The 25,394-nt window shown below is 50.3% G+C and overlaps 6 protein-coding genes and 4 non-coding genes across 24 annotated transcripts in view; 6 read left to right on the forward strand and 4 right to left on the reverse strand.

Moving 5' to 3' along the window:
- Positions 1–6,283, reverse strand: part of CCDC180 (coiled-coil domain containing 180) — a 32,128-nt gene extending 25,845 nt beyond the window's left edge. For 4 of the 12 annotated variants that reach the window (XM_030507259.1, XM_030507266.1, XM_030507258.1 and 1 more), the window contains exons 1-3: positions 1,666–2,031; positions 746–828; positions 74–183 (exon numbers count right to left, since the gene is read on the reverse strand). In XM_030507259.1, the coding sequence (XP_030363119.1) occupies positions 74–183; positions 746–828; positions 1,666–1,772 (300 nt within the window). In that variant the 5' untranslated portion in view covers positions 1,773–2,031. Of the gene's footprint in view, positions 1–73; positions 829–1,665; positions 2,038–6,245 lie in introns of those variants that run through there. The other 8 variants (XM_030507268.1, XM_030507270.1, XM_030507265.1 and 5 more) reach the window with 7 other exon arrangements.
- SURF6 (surfeit 6) lies at positions 2,338–5,296 on the reverse strand. Its single transcript, XM_030507284.1, has 4 exons — positions 4,917–5,296; positions 4,285–4,500; positions 3,612–3,703; positions 2,338–3,164 (listed from the first exon to the last, which is right to left on the reverse strand). The coding sequence occupies exons 1-4, from the start codon at positions 5,062–5,064 to the stop codon at positions 2,493–2,495; spliced, it is 1,128 nt and encodes a 375-aa protein (XP_030363144.1). The 5' UTR covers positions 5,065–5,296; the 3' UTR covers positions 2,338–2,492.
- On the reverse strand, positions 5,392–11,646 carry MED22 (mediator complex subunit 22). The gene is made up of 4 exons (XM_030507293.2): positions 11,463–11,646; positions 11,197–11,277; positions 10,677–10,885; positions 5,392–6,562 (listed from the first exon to the last, which is right to left on the reverse strand). The coding sequence occupies exons 1-4, from the start codon at positions 11,583–11,585 to the stop codon at positions 6,364–6,366; spliced, it is 612 nt and encodes a 203-aa protein (XP_030363153.1). The 5' UTR covers positions 11,586–11,646; the 3' UTR covers positions 5,392–6,363.
- On the forward strand, positions 11,566–16,054 carry RPL7A (ribosomal protein L7a). The gene is made up of 8 exons (XM_030507292.1): positions 11,566–11,731; positions 12,343–12,463; positions 12,902–13,051; positions 13,894–14,034; positions 14,342–14,421; positions 14,761–14,891; positions 15,318–15,387; positions 15,891–16,054. The coding sequence occupies exons 1-8, from the start codon at positions 11,729–11,731 to the stop codon at positions 15,993–15,995; spliced, it is 801 nt and encodes a 266-aa protein (XP_030363152.1). The 5' UTR covers positions 11,566–11,728; the 3' UTR covers positions 15,996–16,054.
- On the forward strand, positions 12,759–12,831 carry LOC115617264. The gene has a single exon (XR_003994555.1). It is a non-coding gene; the product is annotated as a small nucleolar RNA SNORD24 (small nucleolar RNA).
- On the forward strand, positions 13,758–13,823 carry LOC115617254. The gene has a single exon (XR_003994547.1). It is a non-coding gene; the product is annotated as a small nucleolar RNA SNORD24 (small nucleolar RNA).
- LOC115617263 lies at positions 14,105–14,181 on the forward strand. Its single transcript, XR_003994554.1, has one exon. It is a non-coding gene; the product is annotated as a small nucleolar RNA SNORD36 (small nucleolar RNA).
- LOC115617262 lies at positions 14,615–14,687 on the forward strand. Its single transcript, XR_003994553.1, has one exon. It is a non-coding gene; the product is annotated as a small nucleolar RNA SNORD36 (small nucleolar RNA).
- A 703-nt stretch (positions 16,055–16,757) lies between the features above and the next one.
- LOC115617120 (surfeit locus protein 1) lies at positions 16,758–21,819 on the reverse strand. 2 transcript variants are annotated; one of them, XM_030507286.1, is made up of 9 exons: positions 21,681–21,819; positions 20,917–20,998; positions 20,675–20,802; positions 20,227–20,309; positions 19,237–19,428; positions 18,865–18,937; positions 18,325–18,487; positions 17,501–17,582; positions 16,758–17,256 (listed from the first exon to the last, which is right to left on the reverse strand). In XM_030507286.1, the coding sequence occupies exons 1-9, from the start codon at positions 21,741–21,743 to the stop codon at positions 17,190–17,192; spliced, it is 933 nt and encodes a 310-aa protein (XP_030363146.1). In that variant the 5' UTR covers positions 21,744–21,819; the 3' UTR covers positions 16,758–17,189. The 2 variants fall into 2 exon arrangements, with proteins under 2 accessions (XP_030363146.1, XP_030363147.1); XM_030507287.1 differs by lacking the exon at positions 20,227–20,309 and having other exon boundaries at positions 21,681–21,770.
- Positions 21,369–24,818, forward strand: SURF2 (surfeit 2). Of its 3 annotated transcripts, none has more exons than XM_030507288.1 (6): positions 21,369–21,980; positions 22,266–22,409; positions 22,603–22,706; positions 23,093–23,275; positions 23,850–24,016; positions 24,718–24,818. In XM_030507288.1, the coding sequence occupies exons 1-6, from the start codon at positions 21,742–21,744 to the stop codon at positions 24,799–24,801; spliced, it is 921 nt and encodes a 306-aa protein (XP_030363148.1). In that variant the 5' UTR covers positions 21,369–21,741; the 3' UTR covers positions 24,802–24,818. The 3 variants fall into 3 exon arrangements, with proteins under 3 accessions (XP_030363148.1, XP_030363150.1, XP_030363149.1); XM_030507290.1 differs by having other exon boundaries at positions 21,768–21,914; positions 22,255–22,409; XM_030507289.1 differs by having other exon boundaries at positions 21,834–21,980; positions 22,255–22,409.
- Positions 24,819–25,394: the final 576 nt, after the last annotated feature.

Consider the following 25,394-nt stretch of genomic DNA (forward strand, 5'->3'; position numbering starts at 1 on the left):
CAATCTTTTCAGCATTAGGCCCTGACTTTAGTATAGTACTTAAGACTATTTGAATTACAAAACCCAGTCTTACCCTGGTAATGCAGGCAAGCTCATGATACATTGAGGTTAGTGCTTCATCATGACGGCCTCGCCGGTGTTCTGACAAGCATTGCAAGATATTACTCCTCATTTCCTCAGGAACTGCCAGGAAGAAATGAGGACGATATAGCTTGGAACTGTTGCTGCAGAAAATGTTATGCATGCACAATGAATCCCTAAATCGCTGCTCTTAGCTCTGTAGTTTGTGCAGCTGTTATGGTGCATGACAGCTTTCCACTGGAAGGAAACCTATGCAAATGTAGGTTAAAAATAGCAAAGCATATATTAAAATTTCCTTTAATTTTATTAATTTGTAATTTTCAGAAGGATAAAAGCATGGAAACTATGAACTAAGTTCAGGTATGACTGATCGACTGCGCCATCCCAGGAGACATTTGAGGCCAGGCTGGATGTGGTTCTGGGCAACCTGATCCACATGAAGATGTCAGGTTGTTTCTGAGTTTGATTTTATACCTTGTTCAGCTGAAATGATTATATGTAGGGTGGTTCCTAAGAAGGCAAATTAAAATATCTGACATTTCCCTCAGTGACATAGCTTAGTGCCAAGTAGGACTTGGCAGTCCTGGGGTAATGGTTGGACTTGATGATCTTAAAGGTCTTTTCCAACCTGGTTGATTCTATGATTAAGGGAAATAAATTTTACCGACAAAATCAGGAAGGGATCTGACTTCCTCAGCTGCATTTAGACTGACACTTTTCCAAGCCTTTTGAAATACTGTAGCTTCTCTGAAACAGAAAGAGAATAAAGCTTTGATTTGTACTAAATACATAAGAGGAGGGACTTGCAGTGGTATAATATTCAAATTAATTGGCAAAATGTAGCATTTAAGTGAACATAAGCATCATTCTAATTTCAAAGAATACAATTCAAAGAATCAAAGTTTCTTCCGAGATGAACTGAACTGAGGAATTAGCCTATGTAGATCACAACCTCCAATCTGCTATGATGGCATAAAAGCAATAAATGCTAGATTTTATATACATAAACTACAAAGACATACATACTATCTCTAAAAGGTATAAAAATCTACGAACTGTTTAGTAAGAACTAGCAAGAAATGTGTAAATAGCCTTTACCTGGTCACTGTTCTACCCATCAGCTGGGGTACTGTGTTTCTCCTCAGGGGAAATGAGGATAAAGGTGTCATTATTCAGCAGAAGGGTCAGGGTGAAAAGGATGGACTCACTAATCTGTTTTCTTGCTCATTACATAATCATTACTGCATCATCATGTAAACCATTAACATAGTTTAAAACAGAGTTCAAAAATACACATCAGACCGGGCATGTTTTAGATTCCTTTGAATAAAAAAGACATACAATTTATTTCTAAAAGAAAAGCCATACAACGTGCGTGCCATTGCAAAATTAGCATGTTAATGAGCACTTCAACAGGCAGCAGCTCACTATACTCCATTTGCATCTGGCAAGGAGACAGTCCGTTACAAGTCGTTAGTGCTGTGACCAAGAATTCGAGCGTGTCGAGCTCCCAGTGTAAATTTTACAGCCTCCATACCTGTAATCATCAACATATAATTGGGGTTTTATGCTCCTGTTCTCTACCTGTACAACGGTGGCTCCTGTGTGGAGGCGTTGCAGGCCGTTCTTTCAGCGCTCTGCTGCTGGTAACGCTGTAGTAGCCTGGCATCAGTCGGAATTTCTGAATCCATAACCAAGCGAGCCTTCCTCTCTTCATAGCAAACCTAGCCTCGTTCCTTACTTCATCCAAAGAGCATACTAAGTAGACTTCCCTGCCTGGAACGCGGCGCACAGCTCCCGCCGTTGGCACGCAGCCCCCGCAGCCAGCTTCCAGTCCTGTTTCCAGAAGAACTGCCGTTTAGAAGCTGCGGGACAAATGGTTTAATGGCTCTGCTCAGGGAGAAACTACATGGCAACCACATGGTTTCCACTCACACTGCTGCAGGAGGAGCGTTCCGACGATTCGAAGGTAAGCGGTGACTCGCGGTGCCCGCGGGCCTGGACTGAAGGGGGAAGCGCCCTTGGGCGGCCGCGGGGCCCAGCCGCCGCCGCCCCCCACCGCAACAGCCGCGCCGCGCGCGCCGCCACGGCAACGCCAAGGGGGGCGTGGCGGCATCCTCGTTGCCATAGCAGCGCGGGGGGCGGGGCCCCAGCGCGTCCCGCCCCCTCGAGGGCAACCACGGCACTGGGCTCCGCGCCCCCTCCGGCGCCGTCCCGTTGGGACAACGATGATGATGATAAATCAACCAGAAGGGGTTTCTCCAGGACAGGAAATTTAATTGCCACGGACACAACGGGCTGGTTTATTACAAAACCACGAGCGGTTTCCTCGGGCACTGCCTGCTTGGGCCGCAGCCGCAGCAGACAGACAGACGATGTCCCCCCATGCCCACCATGGCAGAGCCCCGCACTCAATTCAAGCCAGCTTTTTTCAAGTCCTCTGGCAGAACTCGGCCTTTCTTCCGAGCCCTGGCTTTCTTCTTCTCTATCCTGTCTTTCTTCTTCTTCTGAATGTTCTTGCGACGCTTTTCCTGCCGCTGCTGCATCTTTTCCACCACTTTTTCTGTCCGCTTCTCCCACTGCCTCTGGCGCTGCGCTTTACGCTTCTCCTTACGCTTCAGGGCTTCTTTCAGGCGCTCCTCGTTGTCACGAATCTTCACACCTTCCGCCTTGTAGAGAACATTTGTCCATTTCATCTTGTTCTCTAGCTCCTGAGCTTTCTTCTCATCCTTATCCTTGAGTTTCTCCAGCTTATTCCTCCTGGTCTCCAGCCTGCTCAGCAGCTGCTTGTAGTTTTTGCCTGTCAGAGGAGTGATTTTGCCTTTCACTGCTTTCCTCTTCTCTTTTTTTTTCTGGATCTTGCTCAGCTCATTCTCTTCATGGACTTCAACCCTGTTGAAGACGATTTCAGCTTTGCTCTCCTCCTTTTTGCTTTCTGGCTCTACTGGTACTTCCTCAGTTTCTTTCTTCTCCATTTTTGCCTTCATCTTCAACTCCTTTCTTCGGCGCTTCTTTCTCTCTCTCTCATATTTCCTTCGCTGCCTCTTCTCCAGGACTGCAGGGGGCAACTCTTTGGCATCATCCTAAGAAGGAGGATGGACATGAATCACGAGCCTTACAGGGATAAATCAGAATTAAAAGTGGGATGTCCTCAAGTTCCCAATTTCAAATCTCTCACAAGAAATGTGTGACTGTGACAAGGAGTTGTGGGCTCAGCATTTAGAGACACTAAACACAGTAAAGGTGTTTCAAACCCCTTATTCTCTCTCAACACCCTATAGCTATGCTGCCTTTCAGGTTCTTAGTGCTCTTCTTACTATGGATCACTGGGAGCACTGTCCCCTTGGCCAGGCTCTTGCTCTTCTCACGTACCACAGAACACGTGCTGGTCCCCAGCAACCCCCCCTGCCACTTCCTGAGGGGATGGACAGAGCCCAAACCCTGAGTTTTGTCCCCACACCCGCGGGAGGCCAGGGAGAGTGCCTACTGCATTAACACACGTATGGATACATGTTAAAGAGTTCTCATACTTGTCCAGAAGCTTTTTTAATCTTCTCATGCAGTCTCTGACGCAAGAGATCCATTGCAGAAAAGGAAGGGGAACCCAGTTCACTTTTGCTCCCTGAAAACAAGAGGAAGAAAATAAAAATACTCAAAAGACAGCACTAACTAAGCAGAACTTTCTGTGGCTATGGGAATAGCTCTGAGAACTCTTCAGATGCTGTGAAGAGAATGGAAAACCTAAACAAGCCAAAAGTTTCATTGGTTTCTTTAGAATTAATTCCCTCTTTTCTACCCATATTGTCATTTGGACATGGCCTGGCATGCCCTGTGGTTGTCAGAAGACAAGTACCAGGCTGTTGGAAAATAAGACGCTGAGGATACGTTTTCTTCGTGACCAGGCTTTTCAGGTAGTCAGTGGAAAGCTGGGCTGGCACGGCAGAGACTGCAGCAGAGACTTAGCAGATACACTACAAGTGCAGCTCGGGTTAAACGCGTTTTTCCAAGAGCCACCCAGTGGCGACATTACGAATTTCTGTATGTACACAACAGCTTTCAGGGCACATGGAATAAGCAAAGATGTTTTCAATTCAGATGAACTTTTTACAGGCTTTCCGAACTACACGTGTGTGAAGCAACCGAAAAGCAGCCACCTCAGCTCAGGGCACTTTAACCTGACCACGGCAATGCTGGCATTCTCACCTGTGACCAAGCTCTCATTTCTGCTCTGTGCAGCACCGTCTGGAGACGCTTTGCTGGCCTGAGGGGCTGCCCTCTGTCCCGGAGCAGGTTTGCTCGTGTTAGAGACTGCCTGTTTGACTGACGGAGTGTTCACCTTCTCAGCTTGCTTCCTGGGTTTCTTTCTCTTCTTTTTCTTGAGCTGCCTGCCAGCATCCTCAGACTGCCCTGGATGAGGCACTAGAAGGCAAAACCAAATCACGCAAACCAGGACAACACTCCCACCTCACAACGTCAAGGTATTAGTGAACACTAAAGTTCCAGCATTTCAATGGCATATCTCAACCTTTAAAAATTGCGTATTATAGGGTTTATTTAAATAGCCCAATAACATGTTTGTACACTTCAGTAAAGCCCCAGTTCCCCCACATCCAATCGCCACGTGTATAAAGTGAGCGGAGACCACCGCTCCGCCGGGTAACACTGCAGAGCTGCAGCACAAATTACGGGGTTTGTCCCTTACAAACCGGCACAACAGCCTTCCCTGGGCCAAGCACCCGCGGAGAGACGGGAGGCTGTGAGGAGCCCGAGCCCGAGCCCGAGCCCCGGCCCCGCGCACCGGCGCGGCAGACGATGAATCGTTACGGCTCCGTTACCGAGTTTCCTCTTCCGCGACTCCGGTGCCGGCTGCGCGCGGACCCTCCGCGCCAGGCCCTGCAAGTATGAGTCCTGCGCGGCCAGGCTCGGCACGGCGGCCGGGCTCGGCATTGCGGCCAGGCTGCGCACGGCGGCCGGGCCCGGCATTGCGGCGCGGGACCTCCTCGCCACCCAGCCTGCCGCGCCGCCGGCAGGACGTCACCTCAGCCCGCGCCGGGCAGGAAGTGACGGCGGCGCGCCGGCCGCCAGGAGGGCGGCCCTCGGAGCCCCGGTTGGGGTCGGGTCCGAGGGGCCCGGTCCCGCGTTGGCCGTGGCTGGGCCGGGGGAGGCCGGGCGCAGCCCGCGCGGGGCTCGCGGACTCGGCGGCGCATTGCCGCCCGGCGCGGGGCTTCCCCCCGCCCCCGGGGAACCGCGTCCCGGCGCTCGCTCAACACCGCTGTTTTCAGAAAGCCGGTTAAAACAGACGCCGTGGCAGAGGATACAAAAGAGTTTTATTAAGTGATCTTAATTACAAAGATAAACGGAATGAAGGAAAACCAAAATCCACACGCTCAGAAACGCGGTCCCGGGCAGAGCGCTGCAGGCGCACGGGGCCGCGCTCCGCGGGCGGAGCAGCGCGGCGCGGGGAGAGACCACGAGAGGAACAGCAGAACCGCCCTGCTCTGCGCGCCCCACGGCTCCGTTAGACACAACACCGGCAACACGAGCACCAGCGTCCGGGGAGCTCAGACAGCGCTAATGAAAAGTTTCTGTGTTAACACTGAGAAAGGAACCAGAGTGTGCCACTGCTCCTGCCTGCGGCCTCGCCAGGTGGCATCACCAGGACCTGCGCCCTTCCTGTGTGCCCTTTGCTCTTCAAAGGGAGTACACTGGTCCTCGGTAAGGGCCTCCCGAGAGCCTCCTCCCAAATGGCTGTGAGCAAGTTGAAGCCTGTGAAGCAGTCGGACAGTGAAGCCTGCTGTGTAAGAAATACTGCAAGGTCCTTACTGTCCTGTGTAGCAGAACAGAGGGTGTTGGGATGCCATCCTGAGAGTTTTAAAGCAGCAGGATGTCAGTAACCTTGGGAAACAGGGTGAATACTCCAAAACATTCATTGCCTCCTGGTTTGGCTCAGGTTTATCCCCAAAAAATTCAACTCCCAACGCTCCAGTGTTTACTTATTGAGATCCACACAGAAACAAACGGGATATCAAACGAACACAACACGTAACTATCATGTAAAAGCAAACCTGACTCTAACTTGTTACAACAATCTCTTAGGGGAGAGGAACGCTCTTGGCAATGTCCTGCAGTGGAGAAGGCACCGTGGCTGTCCAGGGAGCAGAAACCTGCAAACACAGCTCCAGTGCCTTCTGGCCACGGGCGACGCTCCTCTGTTCAGCAGGTGGAAGACTTCACGCAGCACAGAGCCGCCGGAGGAACGCGCTCAGCGCCACAGAATGCTCCTCAGGAGTGCTCGGCGGGGCCTGCGCCGTGCCCGTGCGCGGGGGGCGGCGCTGGGGCGGAGCTCTGCGCGGCGGCCGCGCTCTGCTCTGCTGCAGCAGCCGGCAGAGGCACGGAGAGGCTTTCGGGAGACAGCGTGGCAAGGTCTTGTCTCCAGTACGCTTCGCACAGCGGGAGGTCGTTGCTGTCACACAGACTGTAGCTTTACGGAACAAACAACCCAGTAAGGAGAGACAGCAGTGCAGTACGAGAGGAGGGGAGGGGCGGGGAGGGGGAGAGCAGGACACAAGCGAAGCATTAAGAAAATGGCAAAACACGGCTCCTAGATGCCAGGCCCGTGCTCAGGAATTCATCACAAGCCTTGTGACACCTGCCTTCCCCAGGACACCCGCTCAGGGCTGGTCTTGAACCTGATGGGTCTGGTGACATCGGGGGAACTTCAGAGACAGAATCGTTGCTACAAACTGAAACAGAGCTCAACTCCAATGCAGATGCTCCAAGTCCCTGAAAACACATGGACTGAAGTCCTGGCACCCCACAGGAATCCTGCTACTGACCTAAGTGAGGCAAGGAACTCACTCATCATTATTTTACTTGGAATTAGATCACAACCTAAGTGAGGAAAAAAAGACAAATCCTGCTCTAAATTTCAGTACGGAAAACACCCCTAGCACCACTGGCTTAGGGCCTGTCCCTGTCATGACACAGAAGGAACTGATGCACACCTCTTCAGAAAAGCTCTGCAGCAGCTCCGGGTCTTCTCTCGAAGCTGCCAAGCCCACAAGGTACCGACGGCTCCTATTCAGCAGAACCTGAGACAATGGCACTGCTAAAAGCAGCTGCTGGGTTTGCCCACTGCAGACTGTGGGGCTGGGTGAGCCAGCACTGTGGGAAGGGATGTTTTGTACAGAACTGGCTAACTCTGGTCTGTGCTCTGAGAAAAACACAAGGTGGAAAGGCCAAAACTGAAAAGGAAAATTATGGAAGAAACCACAACAAAACCAAAACAAATTCCTGAGAGGAAGGAGCTGCACACACAGGAGACAGCCAAGACAAAATGAGTGCTAGAGCGGAAAGCAGCTTGTGTTCAGAGTAAAACAAACCCAATGGGTCAAGTGATTTTGTTGTTGCAGCTTTATTTAGATTTTTAATGTATGGACTTGAATAGATGCTTCAGGAAATATTTTAAGTGTAGAAATATGAGACACTTTCAAATTGCACAAGCATGAAACGTGCTGAGATCCAACCCCACACTCAAGACAGATTCCATGGTCCCAGAGAAGGGAGCAATGGAACATAAATGCAGGTTTGGGGTTGAGGATGAGAGAAGGCAAGCTGGGCTTGGAGTAACTGCTTTGGGGAATAAGCACACAAAGCACGAGTTGCAAGCATCTACCTCTGAGCTCTTTTCTGGCAGCATCACCCACCGGGTTTGCAGAAGAAGTGAGAAGGCAGTGGATGCAGGTTTTGTATCTGGAGCCTTTGTAAAATCCCTTGGAAGAGCACCCTTCCCTACAGCCCCCAACACACAGTGCAGGTGGGTTCAACTAGCACAGACCTTCAGGACCCGACCAGAACTACAGCTCCTTTTCTGTCAGCCTCAGACCTCAGGCCAGGGTTTCCAAGGAGAACCTGGTCACAGCATCCACCCCATATGGGCAGGGGAGTTACTAACAACGTTTTAGCTCTGTCAAAAGCATAACCACTTCTCCTGCTACTTCAGATAGAACAGTTCCAAAAGTCTAAGCTTCACCTCTCACCTTATGCTCCTCAAAAGTTGGGGTCAACAAGCAGCTACTGCTCACTGTAGCCCACTGCTACTCTGTCCTTTGACTGAGGGTTTCTCAGTGCATGGAAGGGACTTCACTATTCCCCTTGAGGCATGCAGCCAGGTCTATGCGCAGAGAAACTGCTGAGAAACGTCTCTGGGAAACTGCTTGAGCACAGGGACTGAGAGCAAAGATTCCTTCAGAACAACCTTTAAGTTTCAAAGACCTGCTTTCAGGTCTCCTCATCAAATCCCTCATGTATGCAATAAAAGACTAGCAGTGAAACCTGGCCCTACAACTGCAACGCGTCCTGCTAGTTGCTCACTATGGGCAAGGGCCTGCCTCCTAAGCCCCTTTAGCACAGTGACAGTGACAGAACTGGACAGGAGACGCTCCCTTCCACAGGCTTGTCACAGTGGTCAGGAACAGAGCACAGAGACCAAAGCTCTGCAGCCTCAGGCAGCTCTTGGAGGTGTGCGGCTGCAGGGAGCTTGCTTTGCTGCAGCCTCCCCTGGAGGAACAACCTAAAATAAACCAACCAGTGACCTGCAGGGGCACTGGAACATGGAAGAAAGTCTGGCAGGATGGCTGTGTGGAACCCATGGCCGGGCCTCATGGGACTGCACGCCTTGTAATGAGATCCCGTGGGATCAGGACCCATAAGGAAGTAACAGATGGTGCAAAGAGGCAACCGCAGCTGGGCTCCTAGGACTGCACAGAATGTGTGTCTGTGGGCAAACCAGCTACTCCAGCCATTTCAACATGATTATCACTCTACAACTACGTGACATAACAGAAACCCTTTTTCCCCACATGAGACATTAAAGTTTCATTAAAAATATCTTAGTACTCCGATTATAAAAGGACTTTGAATAAATTACTATTTCTGTATTTACACACACACAATTTCTTTGGTGCAGAAAAAGACAGGAAAGAGCACAGGAAGGGAATAAGTGCTAAAAGCAAATGACTAAGTGCTACATGATAACAGGTTTCAGATCATAGCTCTGCAGAGCTGCCCAGGTTCCTCACCTCCTGACCACTCTTACAAGAGCGAGCACAAAGGCAAACCCATTTGGTGTATGCCAACCCTTGTTCTTAGATGCTAGTTCTGATAAAAAGGGTCGCTTTACACGACACCTGGTGCCAGGCAGGTGAACAGACCACGCCAGCATGGCCACAACCCCCTAGGCCAAAAGTCAAAGCTACTGACGCACAGCGGTGGCAGTCTGGTGACAGCATGAGGGAAGCACATCTGGCACACGTGAGGCACTGTCATCCACAGCGTGTCAGTCTGGATACAGCTCGCTGTTGTGCGGATGCAGCCTGTGCAGGTGATGCACTCCTGACCCATCAGAGCCTGGGCTGGCACGTGGGTTTGCGACTGTCACTGTTTGCTGTGCTCTTTCTAGGATCTCTTGCTGCCCCTCCACTCAAGAATGAGTAAAGTAAAACTTTACTCATAGAGTTGTTTAGAAAAACAACTCTAAACATCTACGTCTAGTTCTCTTCCAATGTCGTAGCAGTTCCTAAGCTATGTCATATCAACATTTTTTTACTCTTAAAATGCATATATTACTCAAAACCAATGGCCTAACTTCCAAAAATAGTGAGCAATTAAGGTTTAGTTGACTTAGCGGGGGTTACAGGCATTCAGCATTTTTAGAAAGAAGGGAAAGGCAAAAATAGAAATCCTGGGCATTAAAATTTTAAGTAAGGTTTTTAAAAGCTAAGTTTTTGTTTAGAAGTCCTAGCATTATTGCACTGACTTCGCTTAGCTTGGACAGTGCAGCCGAAATAATCACGTTCTCAGTTGTTTTCTCCCACTTTCATTTACTGCATCGTCAACTAGAAGTGCTGGAGTGCATGACAGAAGATAAAATAAAAAGATAAAGTGTCTAAATCCTCTAAAGCCTGTTTTCTAAGTAAGAGTGTTTTTAAAATATTAAAAATCCCACAAATCAGTAACAATTTGTAAAAAATCCTATCACGCTACTTCATTATTCAATGAAACCAAGCGAGTCTCTTCTGTTCATTTCAAGCGCTCACCCCCAGAGGACTCCAGGCGGCCGGGCACTATAGGGGAAAAGGCACACTGTGTGACCAGGTCACTTGTGAAAGCACTCACCATGAGGACGTGGTGATCTCATCTAACATTAGGACCCAGCTCAGCAACCGAGTCTTTCTAGAGACAGAGGCTTCGCCACAGGGATACTTAGACAGAAGTCTATACTCCCAAGGAAGCTCATCTCCTTTTACAGTGATTACAAAGGAAGCCTAAGCAGATTATCTGTCAAATCTAGCCAACTAAAGCAGGGACCTAGAGTTGGATACTGTGAACACCTCCTTCCCCATGATGTTCATACCCTGTAGGGTATCCACATGGAAAAGGCAGTTTAGTTGCAGAGAAAGAGTTTGACCTAATTAAAAACAGGAGTAAAGTTTTGTTGGGAACATTCTCAAGACCTGTACTTTAAAGACTACTTGTTTGTCTGGACTGACCACCCCATGGAGTCATGAGGCAGAAGTCCACTGCCCTATTTGTACCTGGAAGAGTAATATTCTTCTTCTAGCTCATACAGGTCAATGGAGATCTCATCCCGCAGTGCAATCAATTTCTTGTCACATTCCTCCTGCAAGCTTCTCAGCTGCTGGTTGCGCTGGTTGATAGCTTCATTCACAGAGGGGAAATCATTGAGGATCAAGAACTGCTTCAGGTCAGACACAAGTTTCATCAGGGACTCCCCAGCTCGGACCTTGTAGCAGGGAGAAAAATCACAGAGAGTATCAAAACAGTGCTTTGCTGCAATTCTGAGGCAAGATCTCCCAAGCTGCTCCTCCAGCCCAAGCTCTGAAAAATAATCCTCACGTTAGGTGAGGATTCTGGCAGAAGCGTGCAGCTGACAAGCCAGGCTGCCCTGCCCTCCCCAGCCACCCCAACGGCCCGGATACTCTGCTAGCAGCAGTCCTTGTGAGCCTTATAAAGGCTGCTCCAGGTGCAGTAATGCACCCGGCAGAACCTGCAGGGTGGGCTGCCCACCGATCCGAACAGCAGAGCGCTACTCACAATGTTTGCGGCTCTAACGTGCATCTCGTAGTTATCTTGTTCGCCCTGGGTTGCTCGAGAGACTTGAGTTTCATCTTCAATCTAAAGAAAAAAGCGTACATGGCCACCTTTACACGCTAAAAACTCGGAAGACGATCCCGGGGTTCTGCTCAATCCAGACCTGCAATCCCTGCGGCGGCCTCCGGACCTCCCGCTCCCGCAGGAGGGCCCTTCGCTGCCCTCCCTCCTGCGGCTCCCCCCCGCCCGGCGCCGCGGCCCGCGCGCACCTTCGCCGTCTTGATGATCTCGGTGAAGTTGTCCATGATGGACTTGACGTCATCGCGGAGCCGCTTGTTGTACGACTGCAGCAGCGTCTCCTTGCTCTGCGGCAGCGCGCGCGCCTGCGACATGGCGGCCCCCGCGCCCCGCCGCCGCGCGCCCCGCCCCGCCCCGCCTCGCCGCCGCGCGCGTGCCGCCGTCCTCTCGCGAGACGTCGCGCCCCGTAGATATTTCCCGGCAGGCGTCGCTCGCCCTCTCTCTCGCGCAGCCGAAGATGGTGAGCGGCCGCGGGTGTCGGGCAGGGGCAGGGCTCATCCGCCGCCATCCGCCGCCGCTGCGCCGCGGCCCGCCGGGGGGGAGCGCGCGGGTGCTCGGTGGGCTGGCGGGGGGGGCGGGTGTGGAGCGGTGCTCGTGCCCCGCTTGCGGTCAGCGGGGCTGGTGGGGGGAGTGCCTGGTCTAGGCCTCCTCGCCCGCAGCGGGGCCCAGGGACCTGGGACGTCTCCCGGCTCGGGCCGCATCCTTTCTTCCGGTGTGTGGCTGGTCCCGGGCCGCGCTCGGTGGGCAGGAGCTCACGGTGGGCGTGTTGGGGACCGCAGGCCTGTGGAACGCCGGCATTTCGCGGGCAGTGGCTGCCCGGCCCCGGGCATCAGCACGCGGGTTTAAACGGCGGCTCTCGCGGGAGGCTTGTAAACCTTGTGCAGCCAAAGTGAAAGGTTTGGTATCTCTGGAAGAGTAGGGCTGGGCTGGAGGCTGCCAGGCTGGAGGCTGCCAGGCTGGAGGCTGCCAGGCTGGAGAAGTGCCTGTAAAAATGCATTTCTGGGGGGCTGAGGGCTCTTTAAGTACACGAGTCTTGGAAGCAAAAGAAGAAAGAGTGTTTCTTTCTTACAGCCGAAAGGAAAGAAGGCAAAGGGCAAGAAGGTGGCACCAGCCCCTGCTGTAGTCAAGAAGCAGGAGGCCAAGAAAGTCGTCAATCCCCTCTTTGAGAAGAGGCCCAAGAACTTTGGCATTGGTGAGTAAGTGAGCGTTTGGGCTACTCGCTCAAGGGGGGGGTTTGTTAATAGATGTTGAAATTGTAAACAGGAACGTATTTTAAGCTGTGGAGTGGAGACGATGATAAAGGCACTTACCTTGCTGCCTGCAGTTAAGAGCTGCCCTTCGTTAGGTATCTGATGGGCAGTTATGGCCAGTGTTCTTTTCCTGTGCTGCCTGGATTCATTCCCTGATTCTGTTGGGATGAATCTTTCCTTTTTGCATGTGGTGTGGTAAATCAGTTCAAGCTTCTGTAGTGCCATCTTTGTACAGTGTGCAGATGATGTGAAAGAATATTTGCTATCTGAGTGATAGTGCTGACATATCACCACCAAGATCTCTGATGCACTCGTGCCTGTTCCCTCCTGCTGCTCTGTGGCTGTGGGACAGCTGTGCATTAAAGGGCTTGTGTTTCCAGGACAGGATATCCAGCCAAAGCGGGACCTCACGCGTTTTGTGAAATGGCCGCGCTACATCAGGCTGCAGCGCCAGAGGTCCATCCTTTATAAGCGCTTGAAGGTGCCTCCTGCCATTAACCAGTTCACTCAGGCTTTGGACCGCCAGACAGGTAAGGATGTGCCACACGCAGTTCTCTTGACCTGGGTCGTTGATGGGATATGCTTCGGAGAGGAGGAAAGAAACCCAAATAAGACGTAACTAAGGTAAGTTGGGGAGAATCTCTGGAAGCATTTTAGGGAGCCTTTAATAGTGACAGGGGTGATGTCATAGCAAGCTGCTGTCTGAATTTGCTGGCTTAAGTCTTGATGGCTGCTGTGTACCTTGGAAAGGGGTATAGAAAATACCAAAGCTCCTACTTAAGGATGCAAACCCAAGGTTATCTCAACTGCATGTTTCCATCAGAGGCCATTCTTCCAGCTTGCTGCAGAACCACCTGCGGTTATCTGAATAAACAGGTAGTTTGAGCAATGTGTGTGAGCACAGGCCTTGGGGGAATGCTGGCACCCTGCAGGCTGACATCGAAACAGGGCAGGAAGGGGCTTCGGTGTCTTGTGTGAACTATTTACTTCTGAAGTAAATAGCCTTTTCCAAGTGGTAGCATCTATGCAAGAAATTTTTGACCTATGTAGAGCAATTCCTTTGTAGATGTTGTAATTCAACTTGCTTGCTGTAAAGGAGAAAGTGCACCACATTTAACTGTAATTGCTGAGGGGGTCCACAGGCATTCCCTTATCCAAAGGGTGAAGGAGCTCATTGCCAACAGAGGCACACGTAGAGGTAAATAGGCGCTCTGGAGGTGCTCCACTCCTGCGCTGTGCAAATGATGCTAACCTTTTGCTGTCTAAATACACTTGATGACAACTACCAAGATCATTGATGCACTTCAGTATTTTAAAAAGTATTGTTCAGGTTTTTGGGCTGTGCAGCTGACCAGTGGATGTTCTCTTCCAGCTACGCAGCTTCTGAAGCTGGCGCACAAATACAGGCCAGAAAACAAGCAAGAGAAGAAGCAGAGGCTGCTGGCTCGTGCTGAGCAGAAAGCTGCAGGAAAGGGAGATGCTCCAACTAAGCGGCCACCAGTTCTCCGAGCAGGTAAATTTGTACATGGATTTGAGCCTCTGAAAAGAGTCTCTGCTTCAGCCAGGCAGGACTGGACAAGCTATTGCAATGATGTATGAATTTCTTCACCTGAGCTCAAAGTGAAGAGCAAAATAGACGAGCTTTTTAACCCTGAGCTTTAGCAGATTGTCCAGGGAATATCTTCTGAGTGGATGTGGAAAGTTTTCGTAACTTTTGTAATGAATCTGCTATGGAGTCTGAGCTGGTTCTATGAGGCTGACATTGAAGCTCTGAAAATGGACTGACTGGAATCAAAGTTTATCTATTCCTTGTTTTTCAGGTATTAACAGTGTCACAACTCTGGTGGAGAACAAGAAGGCTCAGCTTGTAGTTATTGCCCACGATGTAGACCCCATCGAGGTAAGTGTACTCACTAGCACATCTTACAGGCTACCCATGTAACCCAGGCTGAGGTCAGAACTGGACTTGGGGTGAAAATGCATTTTAGGACAAATTTATTGTGTGAAAAGGGAGTGCATAAAAATATATTTACCAGCATTGGAATGTGTATGCATGTTCATAGTTGTCCTGGTGTTACAGTGAGGCTTGGCCCTTGCAATGATGTGTGAATTTCTTCACCTGAGTTAATAGTGAAGAGCAAAACGAGCTTTTTAACACTGAGCAATTGCCCAGCCCAGGCTGATCCAAAGGACACAGATGTTCTCCCTCAGTTCTACAGCATGCTCCTTTTCTTTTCAGCTGGTGGTCTTCTTGCCAGCCCTGTGCCGCAAGATGGGAGTGCCATACTGCATCATCAAAGGCAAAGCCAGACTGGGGCGACTGGTCCACAGGAAAACGTGTACCTCTGTTGCTTTCACCCAAGTTAACCCGTGAGTGTTCTGTGATCTGATGTGATTCTCCTTGGTGAAAGCAAACTGCCCGCAGGCACAGGCTGTAGGGCAGGTGAACAGCAAACCTGGGTCTGTCTAGTATAAAGTAGTAAACCTAAACTGTTACCTCTATAATGTCTAATACATGTGTCCTGTTGTATGAAGAGCTCTATTGGACCCTGAAAATAGAGATTATTTTGCTTTACCGAAGTGAATGGTTACTCTGAAATACATAGATGGAACTATTAACCTTAACCTGAGCAGTGCAGGTGCCTGAAGTATTGACAGGTGGAGTGGTTAAGCCTTTGCAAATGATGCTTAACCTGAAAAATCACGTTGCTACTAGGAGCTCTTAAATGCTGAGACAAATGATTTATGGAAAATGTTAAATTGAGGCTCTAAAGAAACTAAAATTGTCACCAACAGGGAGGATAAGGGAGCCCTTGCAAAGCTGGTGGAGGCTGTCAAGACCAATTACAATGACAGATATGATGAGGTAAGATTCTCTGCGCTGCTAGCCTTGTCTTTCATTTTACACTGTTAACATCCCAAAAGCTTCCTAATGAAATGCAGATTATTTCAGACATAGTGACATCAACTTAAAGCCTGTTTGGTGTGTTGTACCAAGATTTGCTTGTGATGTATGCAGCTTCTTTGTCTCAGAGCGGGGTAAATGTGAACACTCTCACCAAGTTAGAAGTCAACAGAGTTATCGCAGGGCTAGGATTGTGGTGAGGGCAGCAGGTTCTGCTGGGCTTGACTCCATCCCGAGTCCAGAAATTACGTGATGGCTGAATCCAGCACCATTCTTGGGAAAGGCTTTTAAACTCTAGTATCTCTGCACTGCCCAGAAATGTAGTTCACTGCTTGAAATGTGTAGGACTTCCTAGTTGAGGGAGCTTGTCCCCTTGTGCAGAAAGGAGTGGAATTGAGCAGGTTGGTTGACTGGTGCAGTAAGAGGTCGTATGAGGTATCTAACCTGTTCTTGTTTCTTTGCAGATCCGGCGTCACTGGGGTGGTAACGTCTTGGGTCCAAAATCGGTGGCTCGCATCGCTAAGCTTGAAAAAGCAAAGGCTAAAGAACTGGCTACTAAACTGGGTTAAAGATGTACTGGATGGCTATGTGTTTTCTGTACATAAAAAGAATAAACCCTCAGATTCAGTTTTGGTGGCCTCTATTAATGGGAGTGTTCCAGGCAGTGGATAGCACAGTGGCTTTGCCTTACCTCTGTTTGCCTTCATCAAATGATTGAATAGGGCCACGCAAACAGCAGTATGGAGCAGGTACTTGGAACACCTCTTAACTACTAGTCCTCAGTAGTGATTCCTGTTCTTTAACACACAGTCCACCTACAGCAGCTCAGCAGCATGTGCTGTGCAATCATACAGTTGAATGTGCTGGGCTACTTTTGGCTTTAGGCCTAGCTTGCATATGCAAGTGCGTCTCAATTGAAAATTGCTCCAGGACATCTCCATGAGTACTTACGACTGGTTTACACTGTGGGTGATACAGGGTGATAGTTCATTTTAGCAGACTAACCAGATAGGCACTGCATATGAGGAGGTGTCTCATGCCTCTGCCAGGGCAGGAATGGCCAGGGAAGGCAGGCTGAAAGCAGGGGGAAATCTAGACCACCTTGTGCTTCTCTTTCCTTGCTGCTGACTTGGCCTCTTGGGATTGTGGGAGGCTGCCAGGTTTGATAAGGCTCCAGCTGTGGGAGCTGCTGCTTATTTTCAGTACACCTCAGCACGTTCTTGCAAAGCCCTAGGCTGCCTGACTCAGCTTGTCTCAAGCATCTGCAACAGCTGTTCTTTTGGTCACTGTTTGGATGCAAGATGCACAATGGAAGTCACAAGGCAAGCACATGAAATCCCTCCTCATTTATTCTGATGCAACTGCTATGAACCACTCCTGACTTCAGGAGTGACTACTCAGTGTGAAGAAACCTTCCCATCTTTTGGAAAGTACAGCAGTGGAGAAGTGAAAATGTTGTAGCTTACCACCAGCCACAAGAGAAACATGTATCCTTAAGATGAATGTGTAAATGAGCTTCCCTGGAAGTCTCAACTGGCACTTAAAATTTTAAATTCAGTGCTTCCAAGCTGCAGCTAAATAATGCTGGTAGGAGCTTAGAGTCTCTATCAGTTACTTAAAGTCTATTTGCAGCTTGATAGCTGTGCACCTTTACTGCACATGTTGCCCTAAAACTCTGTGCTGCAGTTATTCGGGACTGATGAGGCTGCTGTCTTCCAGAAGTCTGCTCTTGACTGTAGTACAGAAGAGACTTGCCCTTCCTCTCACAGAGGTATCTTCTGAATAAATTTTCTGTACCACAGGAATGCAGTTGCAGCACATAAGCCGTACCTGTGAAAGAAAGCTGCATTTAAACCTTTTCCAGATGAACTGGGCCTTCCTAAGTCTGCTGCAGTGGAAAAACCCCACAATTACTTCAAATCACCTGGATGATGTTACTGGGGTTAAAACCTCAGGCTATTACAGCTTAAGAGCTCATGTGGTTGCACTGATGCAGGAGCCAGAATGCCAGGCAGGGCTTCACATGCAAAAGAAACTTGTGGAAGGTCAGCCCCATGCTGCCTGGGTAACTTACCAAGTGATGATGTACTGCATGTGCTCATTTCTCAGGCTCACTCGTGTCTGGCCTCCGATGGGACCCCCGGGAACTGTGCTTCCTGCAGGTGCAACAGGAGTTAAACCTATACCCGCACTATGCAGAGCTGTCCTTGCTGTGAGATGAAGGCATTAGGTGCATACTCTGCTCTTCTTCCTCAGGTTATGGTATTCCCAAGTTACCAGCAAAGCCACAGCTGTAGGGCAGGTGGTAAGGGGCTGGTTGTGCTAAAGGCATGGAACACCACCCGCACCTCGGCCGAGCATGCTGCTGTTCCCCAGTGCTGGCTGCCCAGCATAGAATGGTTTGGGTTGAAGAGAGCTTAAAGCTCATCCAGTTCCAAACCCCTGCCACGGGCAGGGACACCTTCCACTAGAGCAGGTTGCTCCAAGCCCCTGTGTCCAACCTGGCCTTGAACACTGCCAGGGATGGGGCAGCCACAGGTTCTCTGGGCACCCTGTGCCAGCGCCTCAGCACCCTCACAGGGAAGAGCTTCTGCCTAAAGTCTCATCTCAGTCTCCCCTCTCTCAGTTTAAAGCCATTCCCCTTGTTCTGCCACTACCAGCCCTTGTAAAAAGTCTCCAGGTTTCTTGTAGGCCTCTATCACCTTCAAAATAGCAGACCTAGCACAGTGCACAGACAAAGATGCAGTACCTTGCTGGACTTGATTTTAAAGGTCTTTTCCAACCTAAATGATTCCATGAGTCTGCCTTTCCAAGTGCCCAGGGGAAATAACTAACTGAGCAGAAAGGGAGTGAGACTGGTGGAAACTGGACGTGGGGTTGGGTTTCTCTGTGTCTTACTGAAGTCAGCGTCGATAAAGATGGGCTCAGCACCCGTCACCGCTGCCATAGCCTGCAGGTCCCGGTAGTGCCAGCGGTTTTTCTCGACGTTGTTTTCAGGCACAAAAGGTTTCCGGGTTTCTGACAATCTCACCACCCCAGTGAGATCAATTTCATCTTCAATCTGAAATGCAGGGCGGGGGGGGGGAAGGAATCTTGCAACATTTATTTCATTTTCTGGCATATCAAGTCCTGGTAGAAAAATTTGGCACTCGCGGGGTCTGGTTATAAAGTAGTTGTGCCCTGCAGTGAGGCAGTGCTGTAACACAGCAGGGAAAAAAGCAGATCAAGCTCCTTTTGTTTGTAAAAATGTTTGTAAAACACATTCATGTAACACAAAGGTGGGAAGAAGAGGTTTGCCTTCTTTGAAAAGCACAGTGACTACCATAGGCAGCCCCCCATGACACTGAACACGGCTGTTGCCTTGCTTGTTTGTTCTGTAGTGCCTCTGTGTGACCAGTGGGCAGAGAGTAACAGGCCTGATCCCTGTGTCCCCCTTACCTGTCCCTTCAGCCTGGTCTCCGGTTTCAATTTCTTTTTGGGCACAAATCCTCGGTTGACTAAAATCGTGACCCTAGAATTACATAAAAAAATACGGCTCATGAGTGGAAGAAAATTTATTCCTGCTGCTGCTGCCTAGAACTAAGTATGAAAGAAAGAAGCAACCGGTATGTTTAGTGCCACGTTTTTGTCATCTGAGTGCACATTATAGGGGAATTTAAATACAATTTCAAATCAAGCCTCAGTGATCCAACAGACTGAGAGATGCCTTTTGAAGGAGAGGGAGCCATTTCTATAAACCCAATCACTACGATCCAGCTTTTCACAACAGAAGCTGGTTGCTCACATGAACCAAGACTTTCATTAACTTACCCCAGGTCTGTGCAGTAGAAAGGAGTAATGACGTTTGCGCCGTTCTCCGGGTGGGACATCAGCCGCGTGGCTGCTCTGGCTTCTCGCTCAGGTTCCACAAGTGACCGGGGCAAAATATAGAGCTCCTTGGAGTGGTCAAAACGGCCCCGGACCTTTACAGGTCTGTACTCCAGCTCCTTCAATTCCATGGGGCTGCGTGGAAAAAGACGAAAATAAAATCATGGCTGCGACAGGCAAATCAAATTGGGAGACTTTACTGTGGGTTCTCCTTTTCCCTAATGGTTCACTCTAGAGCCAGCTGACTAACAGCAACAGAAGATAAACACCTCATGGAATAACCATCTGGCTTAATATTTATTACTGTCCGAGTGAATCAAATCGGGATGCTCACGAGCAGGCAGAGAGCAGTTCTTTTCCATGGTATCTGTAACCCACACAGAGCTGATCAGCAGGTGGGTACATTGCACGTGTGTCCAGCCAACAGGGAGCATTGCTCTCCTATCTGAGACCATGACATAGAACTACTGAACTCTTTGACAGTTGTGCCATATGGCCAAGTGACCTTAAAAATCTCTCTCACATCTGACACAACTGCCCCATGCCCGGGGCAGGGCGAGCTATCAATCCAAGACTCCCTGTGGCAGGAATAATTCCCTTGGGACATCACAGACACCAACTACCAAGCCCTCCTTCTTCTCCAGGAGGATTACATACGGTACAAAATACATAGCATGTTCTCCTGAACAGAGATTAATGCTTTTTACTTGCATTTACAGTATCCCACAGGGAAGCATTCACTTATTCTTTTACTATAAATAAGAAAAGTAACAGGATGTCTTTCTAATTTGCTCGCACATCCCGATTCCCATTGGATTCCTTCATTTTCATGCAGGTTAATTTAGAGTAAGCTCATTAGTGCAGGGACCACTTCTACTATCCCCAGCACACTGTCAGTGCTCTGCAGACAATGAACTATGTCAGCTTCCATACTCTAATGTCAGAGGGATGGGCTCTGATGTAATTCTTGATGCCAGTTGTGCAATCAAATCTAATTTCCACTTTCGTCGCTGAACCTGAAAGTACACAAACAGAAAAGTAAATCCTCAGGGTAGAGCAGGGCAATGCAGTAACCCCAGTCAGCCTGAGAACCTTTGCTACAAGTTTCTTGTCAGACCTGCCTTAAAGCAGGGGAATCAGAGATATGAAAATAGAGGCTACTGACTTGAATTTGAGGAAATATTTATACTGAAATAAAAGTGTAAAAAATAAGAATCTCTCCTTTAAAAACTTTCAAATGGACACTTGGAAAACAGAAATTTAAATTACCAGCAAATCTCTCCCCCACATGAGATTTGAACTAGATTAAACAGCCAGAGACAGAACAAGCTGACAGCCCTCAAGTGCTCATCTCCTGAAAAAATGGAATATTTATTTGTACCTGCCACGTGCCGAGACAGAACGTGGTCAGAGGGACCAGGAAAAGACCCCATTTGAGTAAGATATCTTCTCCAGACGCATCAGCAGCTGTTGTAGAACTTCGTGGTCTGCAGAACCTCAAAAAAACACCTGAGGAAAACAGACTAAGGATCAGGATTTGTATAGGAGAAGAGATGCCAAATTCCTGCAAGAAATGCCACCTCTTGGTGTAAGGTTGAAACAGAACAGAAACCCAAACCTTACCTTTAGTCTGCTGGACTAGACCAGAACCTGCTTTAGTTAGGGGATATCCAAAAAAAGTTCTTCTGATCAAGCAGTGTGGTATCTACGTGAAATAAGAAAAATAAGAAAGATCCTTTGTTGTGTCTCTGCTTTGTAGAATTTGTATCTAGATTACATCATTTGCTCAATGGGGCATGAAATTTTGTTTAGCCGTGGATTTAAGTTTCATCTGAGCAACTGCCTGTGAAACACTATGGGTGAGGTTATAATAAAAAATGTATATATCTATCGAAATGAAACTGCAGTGGCAGAGCTGACCACAGCACAGCACGAGCCTTCCCTTCCCATCCCCGCTGCCTGCACACACCGCACCAGCCTCTCTTGGTTTTGCAATAGATGCCAGCGGGGCACCTGCCCTCCGGCCCCGCCGGGGCAGCGCAGGGACACATCCACAGCCTTTCCGCCGCCGGTTCCGCGCACTGGCAGCACCGCTTCTCCCCGCGCAGTAGCACCCGTGTCCTCGCCCGACGCGGGGGGACACGCACCCACCGCAGCCAGACCTCGGGCCGCAGCAGCAAAAGGGCAGCGGCCGTGCGCTCCTACAGCGCCGAGCACCGCGGGGACGGGGCGCGGGGATCGGGGCCTTATCCGGCTCAGTCCGACCCCGCTCCCCTCGCCCGGCCCCGCTCCCCGCGGCCCCGCTCCCCGCGGCCCTCACCCGGCCCCGCTCCCCGCGGCACCACTCCCCGCTCCCCTCACCCGGCCCCGCTCCCCGCGGCCCTCACCCGGCCCCGCCGCTCCCGCAGCATACGCGGCCCCGCGCGCAGCAGCAGCCTCCCCGTCGCCATGGCAACGCCGCCACCGTTCCCCGCGACCCCCACCCGCCTCCGGCCCAGAGCGTCCCGGCGTGGGCAGGCTCCGCTCTGGCCCCCCCTCTCGATGGTTCCGGCAGCGGAAGTCGGGCGCGCTGCTCCGGCATGGCGGCCTGCGCGCCGGGGCCTGCGGGCGGCGCGGCCGAGGTGCCCGAGGCGGAGCGGCGCTTCCTGCGGCAGCACCCGCTGCTCAGCCTCGTGCAGCCGGGCCGGGTGGGGCTGGAGCCTTGTGCGGGGCCGCGGCCGCCTCCGGGGGGGTTCGCGAGGGGAGGCCGGGGCCGCGTCCCTTGAGCGGGGCGAGGCCGGTCGGTAGCGGGCGGGGGGAAGCGCGGCGCGAGGGCTCGGCCCAGTGAGCTCCGGGCCCGGAGGCTTTTCTCCCGGTGTCGAGGTCGGGGGCGCGCCGGGAGAGGGGCGCTGGTGGGGGCTCGGGGTGCCCCCCGGCTCTGGGGTCACCCCCTGCCCGCCCTTGACCAGAGGTTTTGTTCAGGTGCGGTGCAGGCTGACGGGACACGAGATGCTGTGCCGGCTGTCGGACCTGCAGGCTTACACTAATGGCAAGAAGTACCAGCGGCTGATAAAGACAGCCAGAGAGTTTGACTACAGCACGTTTGAGCCCCACATAGTGCCCAGCACAAAGAACCTGTACGTATTCTTCCCCCTGTGTGTTAGTGGTAGAGTTTTACAAAGGGTCTTGAGTCTTTGTGGGTTTTGTGAGACTGGAAAAGTCTTTATAAAATATTTATCAACTTAGAGCACAGTCCTTGTAAGTGAAAAGTTACTAAAGCAATAGCAAACTTAAACTCTGTTGCTGGCTCTTTGTTTCTGCCTCTGTCAGACACCAGCTGTTTTGCAAGCTGACTCTCAGGCACATCAACAAGTGTCCAGAGCAAGTGCTGTCTCATGTCCAGGGGAAGCGCTATCGGAAGGCCCTAAAAACATGTAAGTAGCTTTTCTGAAGATACAAGCAGACAAGGTTTTTTCTCTGAACTTTGGAGATTCCAGTAGATCTACGTGAAGGGAGTAGGTCAGTTTTCTTTAGATGGACAGTAGCGTGCTGCTCAGCTAGGGAGCAAGATCCCAGATGTAGGGAGCAATCGGCCTCTAGCAAATACCTTGGAACATCCTTACTGGAGAGGGTGGTTCACTCTGCCAGCACAGGCTCAGTGTAAATGTCTTTCCCCTCTTTTATGGTCCGTAGCATCCTGTAGATTACATGAATGTATATCAGAGTTGGAGGCTGACTCGCTTTTGAGTTGCATTTAGTACAAGCTAGGAGCTGGGAATGAAAAGGCCTCAGGTGGCCTTCCTAAGCGCTGCTCTCTTAGATGAGGAGTGCCAGAAGGAAGGAGTGGAGTACATCCCTGCCTGCCTGCGACAGAAGCAGCAGCGGACACAGCACCCTAATGACGGGAGCAGGCAGCCTTGCAGGAAAGAGGAATTTTGGGAGCCAGAGTCCAGCAATGAAGATGGAGAGGAGACGGACGATAGCATGAGTGACCTGTACCCACGTAAGTGAGAACGTCACTATCATCTGTGTCCTGAAGGGAGTTTGTTGGCTGATTTTCTGCCAGCTTCTTTATACTGTTCTTTGTTGCTCACATGCCAGAGGCATGGAGTTCTTGGGTCTCAGTAAAGCTTACCACCACCAGATAAGAAATTGCAGTTATCACTAATAACCAGAGCTGGATCACATAAGGTGCTAGGGGAGGGATCCAGGATCCGCTGGGATTTGCTGCTTTAGGTATCTCTGCTTTCCTCATTTCTTAGCAAATCCTTGAGTCTCACAGAAGCTGGTCAGGCCATGCTCTTACACCTGCAGGCGCTGCCTGGCTGCGGGAGGGACAGGGATGACACCCCAGAACTGCCTGTGCTGAGCACTCCCCGGAGTGGGGTGAGTGAGAGCACCAGGCACACTCCTCATAAACCAGCATGTTTATTTCCCAAGTATTCCAGTAGCAACACATATGAGCTCAGTGACTGGAAGCAGCTTTGCAAATTGCCTTTAAGATGTTCTCAAAGTCAAGTTGGGGGGAAGCCTGTGTGCACAGGGGGCTGATGCCGAGCTAAGTGTTTGTATTTTAGCTGCACTCTTTCCGGGAAAAAGCCCAGCAGCTCCACAAACCACAAAGGGCAGTGATGACTTTGCAACAGACAGTGAGGATGATGGGACCAAGCAGAATGGTGACATGAACGGAGAGGATGGCGGAAGAACAGACGTCAGCAGAGCTGGTGGCAACAAACGGGGAAAGGTGGGAGTTGCGCCGCATGCAGCAGTAGGGGAGCGTGGAGCTGGGATCCCATCTCGTACGTGTTTGATCTGTTCTTGTCTGAGAACCAGCAGAAGGTGCAGAGCTACTCAGAATGGTTCTCCCCATGTGCCAGCCCCTGGCTGCGTCCCGAGTTGTGAATTGCCACCAGCAATTCACCCTGTCTGCGGTCACTAGGATTGTTCCTGCCTGCACAAAGAGGCCATTGACAGGATCCTGCTGCACATTGGCCTAAGAGGGAGACTGAAGTGTGTCCCCAGACACACACAAACACACATTAAACCCTTTGAAGGCACAGGGTCCTTCTAAGCCCTTTTTATCCCTCCTGAGGAGCTGGTCAGGTCTTGCCTTACAAGAATATTCTTTCTCAGACTGGGAAGAAGGCAGATGTTCCCTACATAAAGATAGACAAACCTTTAACTCTCCAAGGCAGACTCCGAGGAAGGGGCTAGATCCTGTATATCAAACTAGAGAGTTGAGGCTGGGTGAAGTTTGGGTTCATTGCTACACAGTGTATCTGATGAAACCAGGGGCCTGTCAGGGAAAGAGACACCAACTTGCAGGGTAGGGGCAGGGAGAGATCTCTGCTGCTCTGCCACCTGGGGAAGGAAAACACACTCAGTTTCTCTTTAAGCTGTCTTGGGGGTTTGGAAATCAGCCGATTAACTTCTTTTCCTCTACAGAAACAGTCAGGCCCTTTAAAGAAGAAATTCAAGAGTCATCATCAAAAACCCAAGAACTTGAAGAAAGCAACCAATGGCAAATAAACTTTGTGATAAATAGAGTGGTCTGAAGCCTCTTGTCTAACAACTCTAGTGGGTACTGTTACCTGTTACAGCTGAGGAGGGCAGCAGTGGGGTAGAATCAAGTGGTGGTTAAGAGCCTCAAGCTGCCCCCCAGGCAGGAGCACTGCCGCATGCAGGCGGCCCAGGGCTCAGGACTTCCTCGCGAAGGTGACTGTCAGTGGGTGGCACAGGAGCAGTAACCAGCAGCCTGGCTGGGGAGTGTCACCAGTCACACACGCCAGCTGGATACAAAGATGCCATTGTTTTATTTTGATTGTTTCCAAAAATCAAAACATTTTCAAACACAACTAAGGTACAAAATACAGCATAAAATGAGAATTTATACTTATTTCTTTTTTCCACATAGAAAGCAAAAATATATTCAGAATGAATTCCAGAACACTTTGCAGAGCCAATTGACAGCTGATATCCTGCTTGCGAGAGCTTCTCAGCCACAGGGAGAGGTCATGGGATTTTTGGGAGATGCACAAATACAGCAGCCTAGGTAGGAAAGCAGAATCTTCTGCATCAGGACTCACAATCAGTAAGTCTGCATATTGCGCTGCCTGGAAATA

The sequence above is a fragment of the Strigops habroptila genome, chromosome 15 (assembly GCF_004027225.2).
Source record: "Strigops habroptila isolate Jane chromosome 15, bStrHab1.2.pri, whole genome shotgun sequence".
NCBI classification, from domain to species: Eukaryota; Metazoa; Chordata; class Aves; order Psittaciformes; family Psittacidae; genus Strigops; species Strigops habroptila.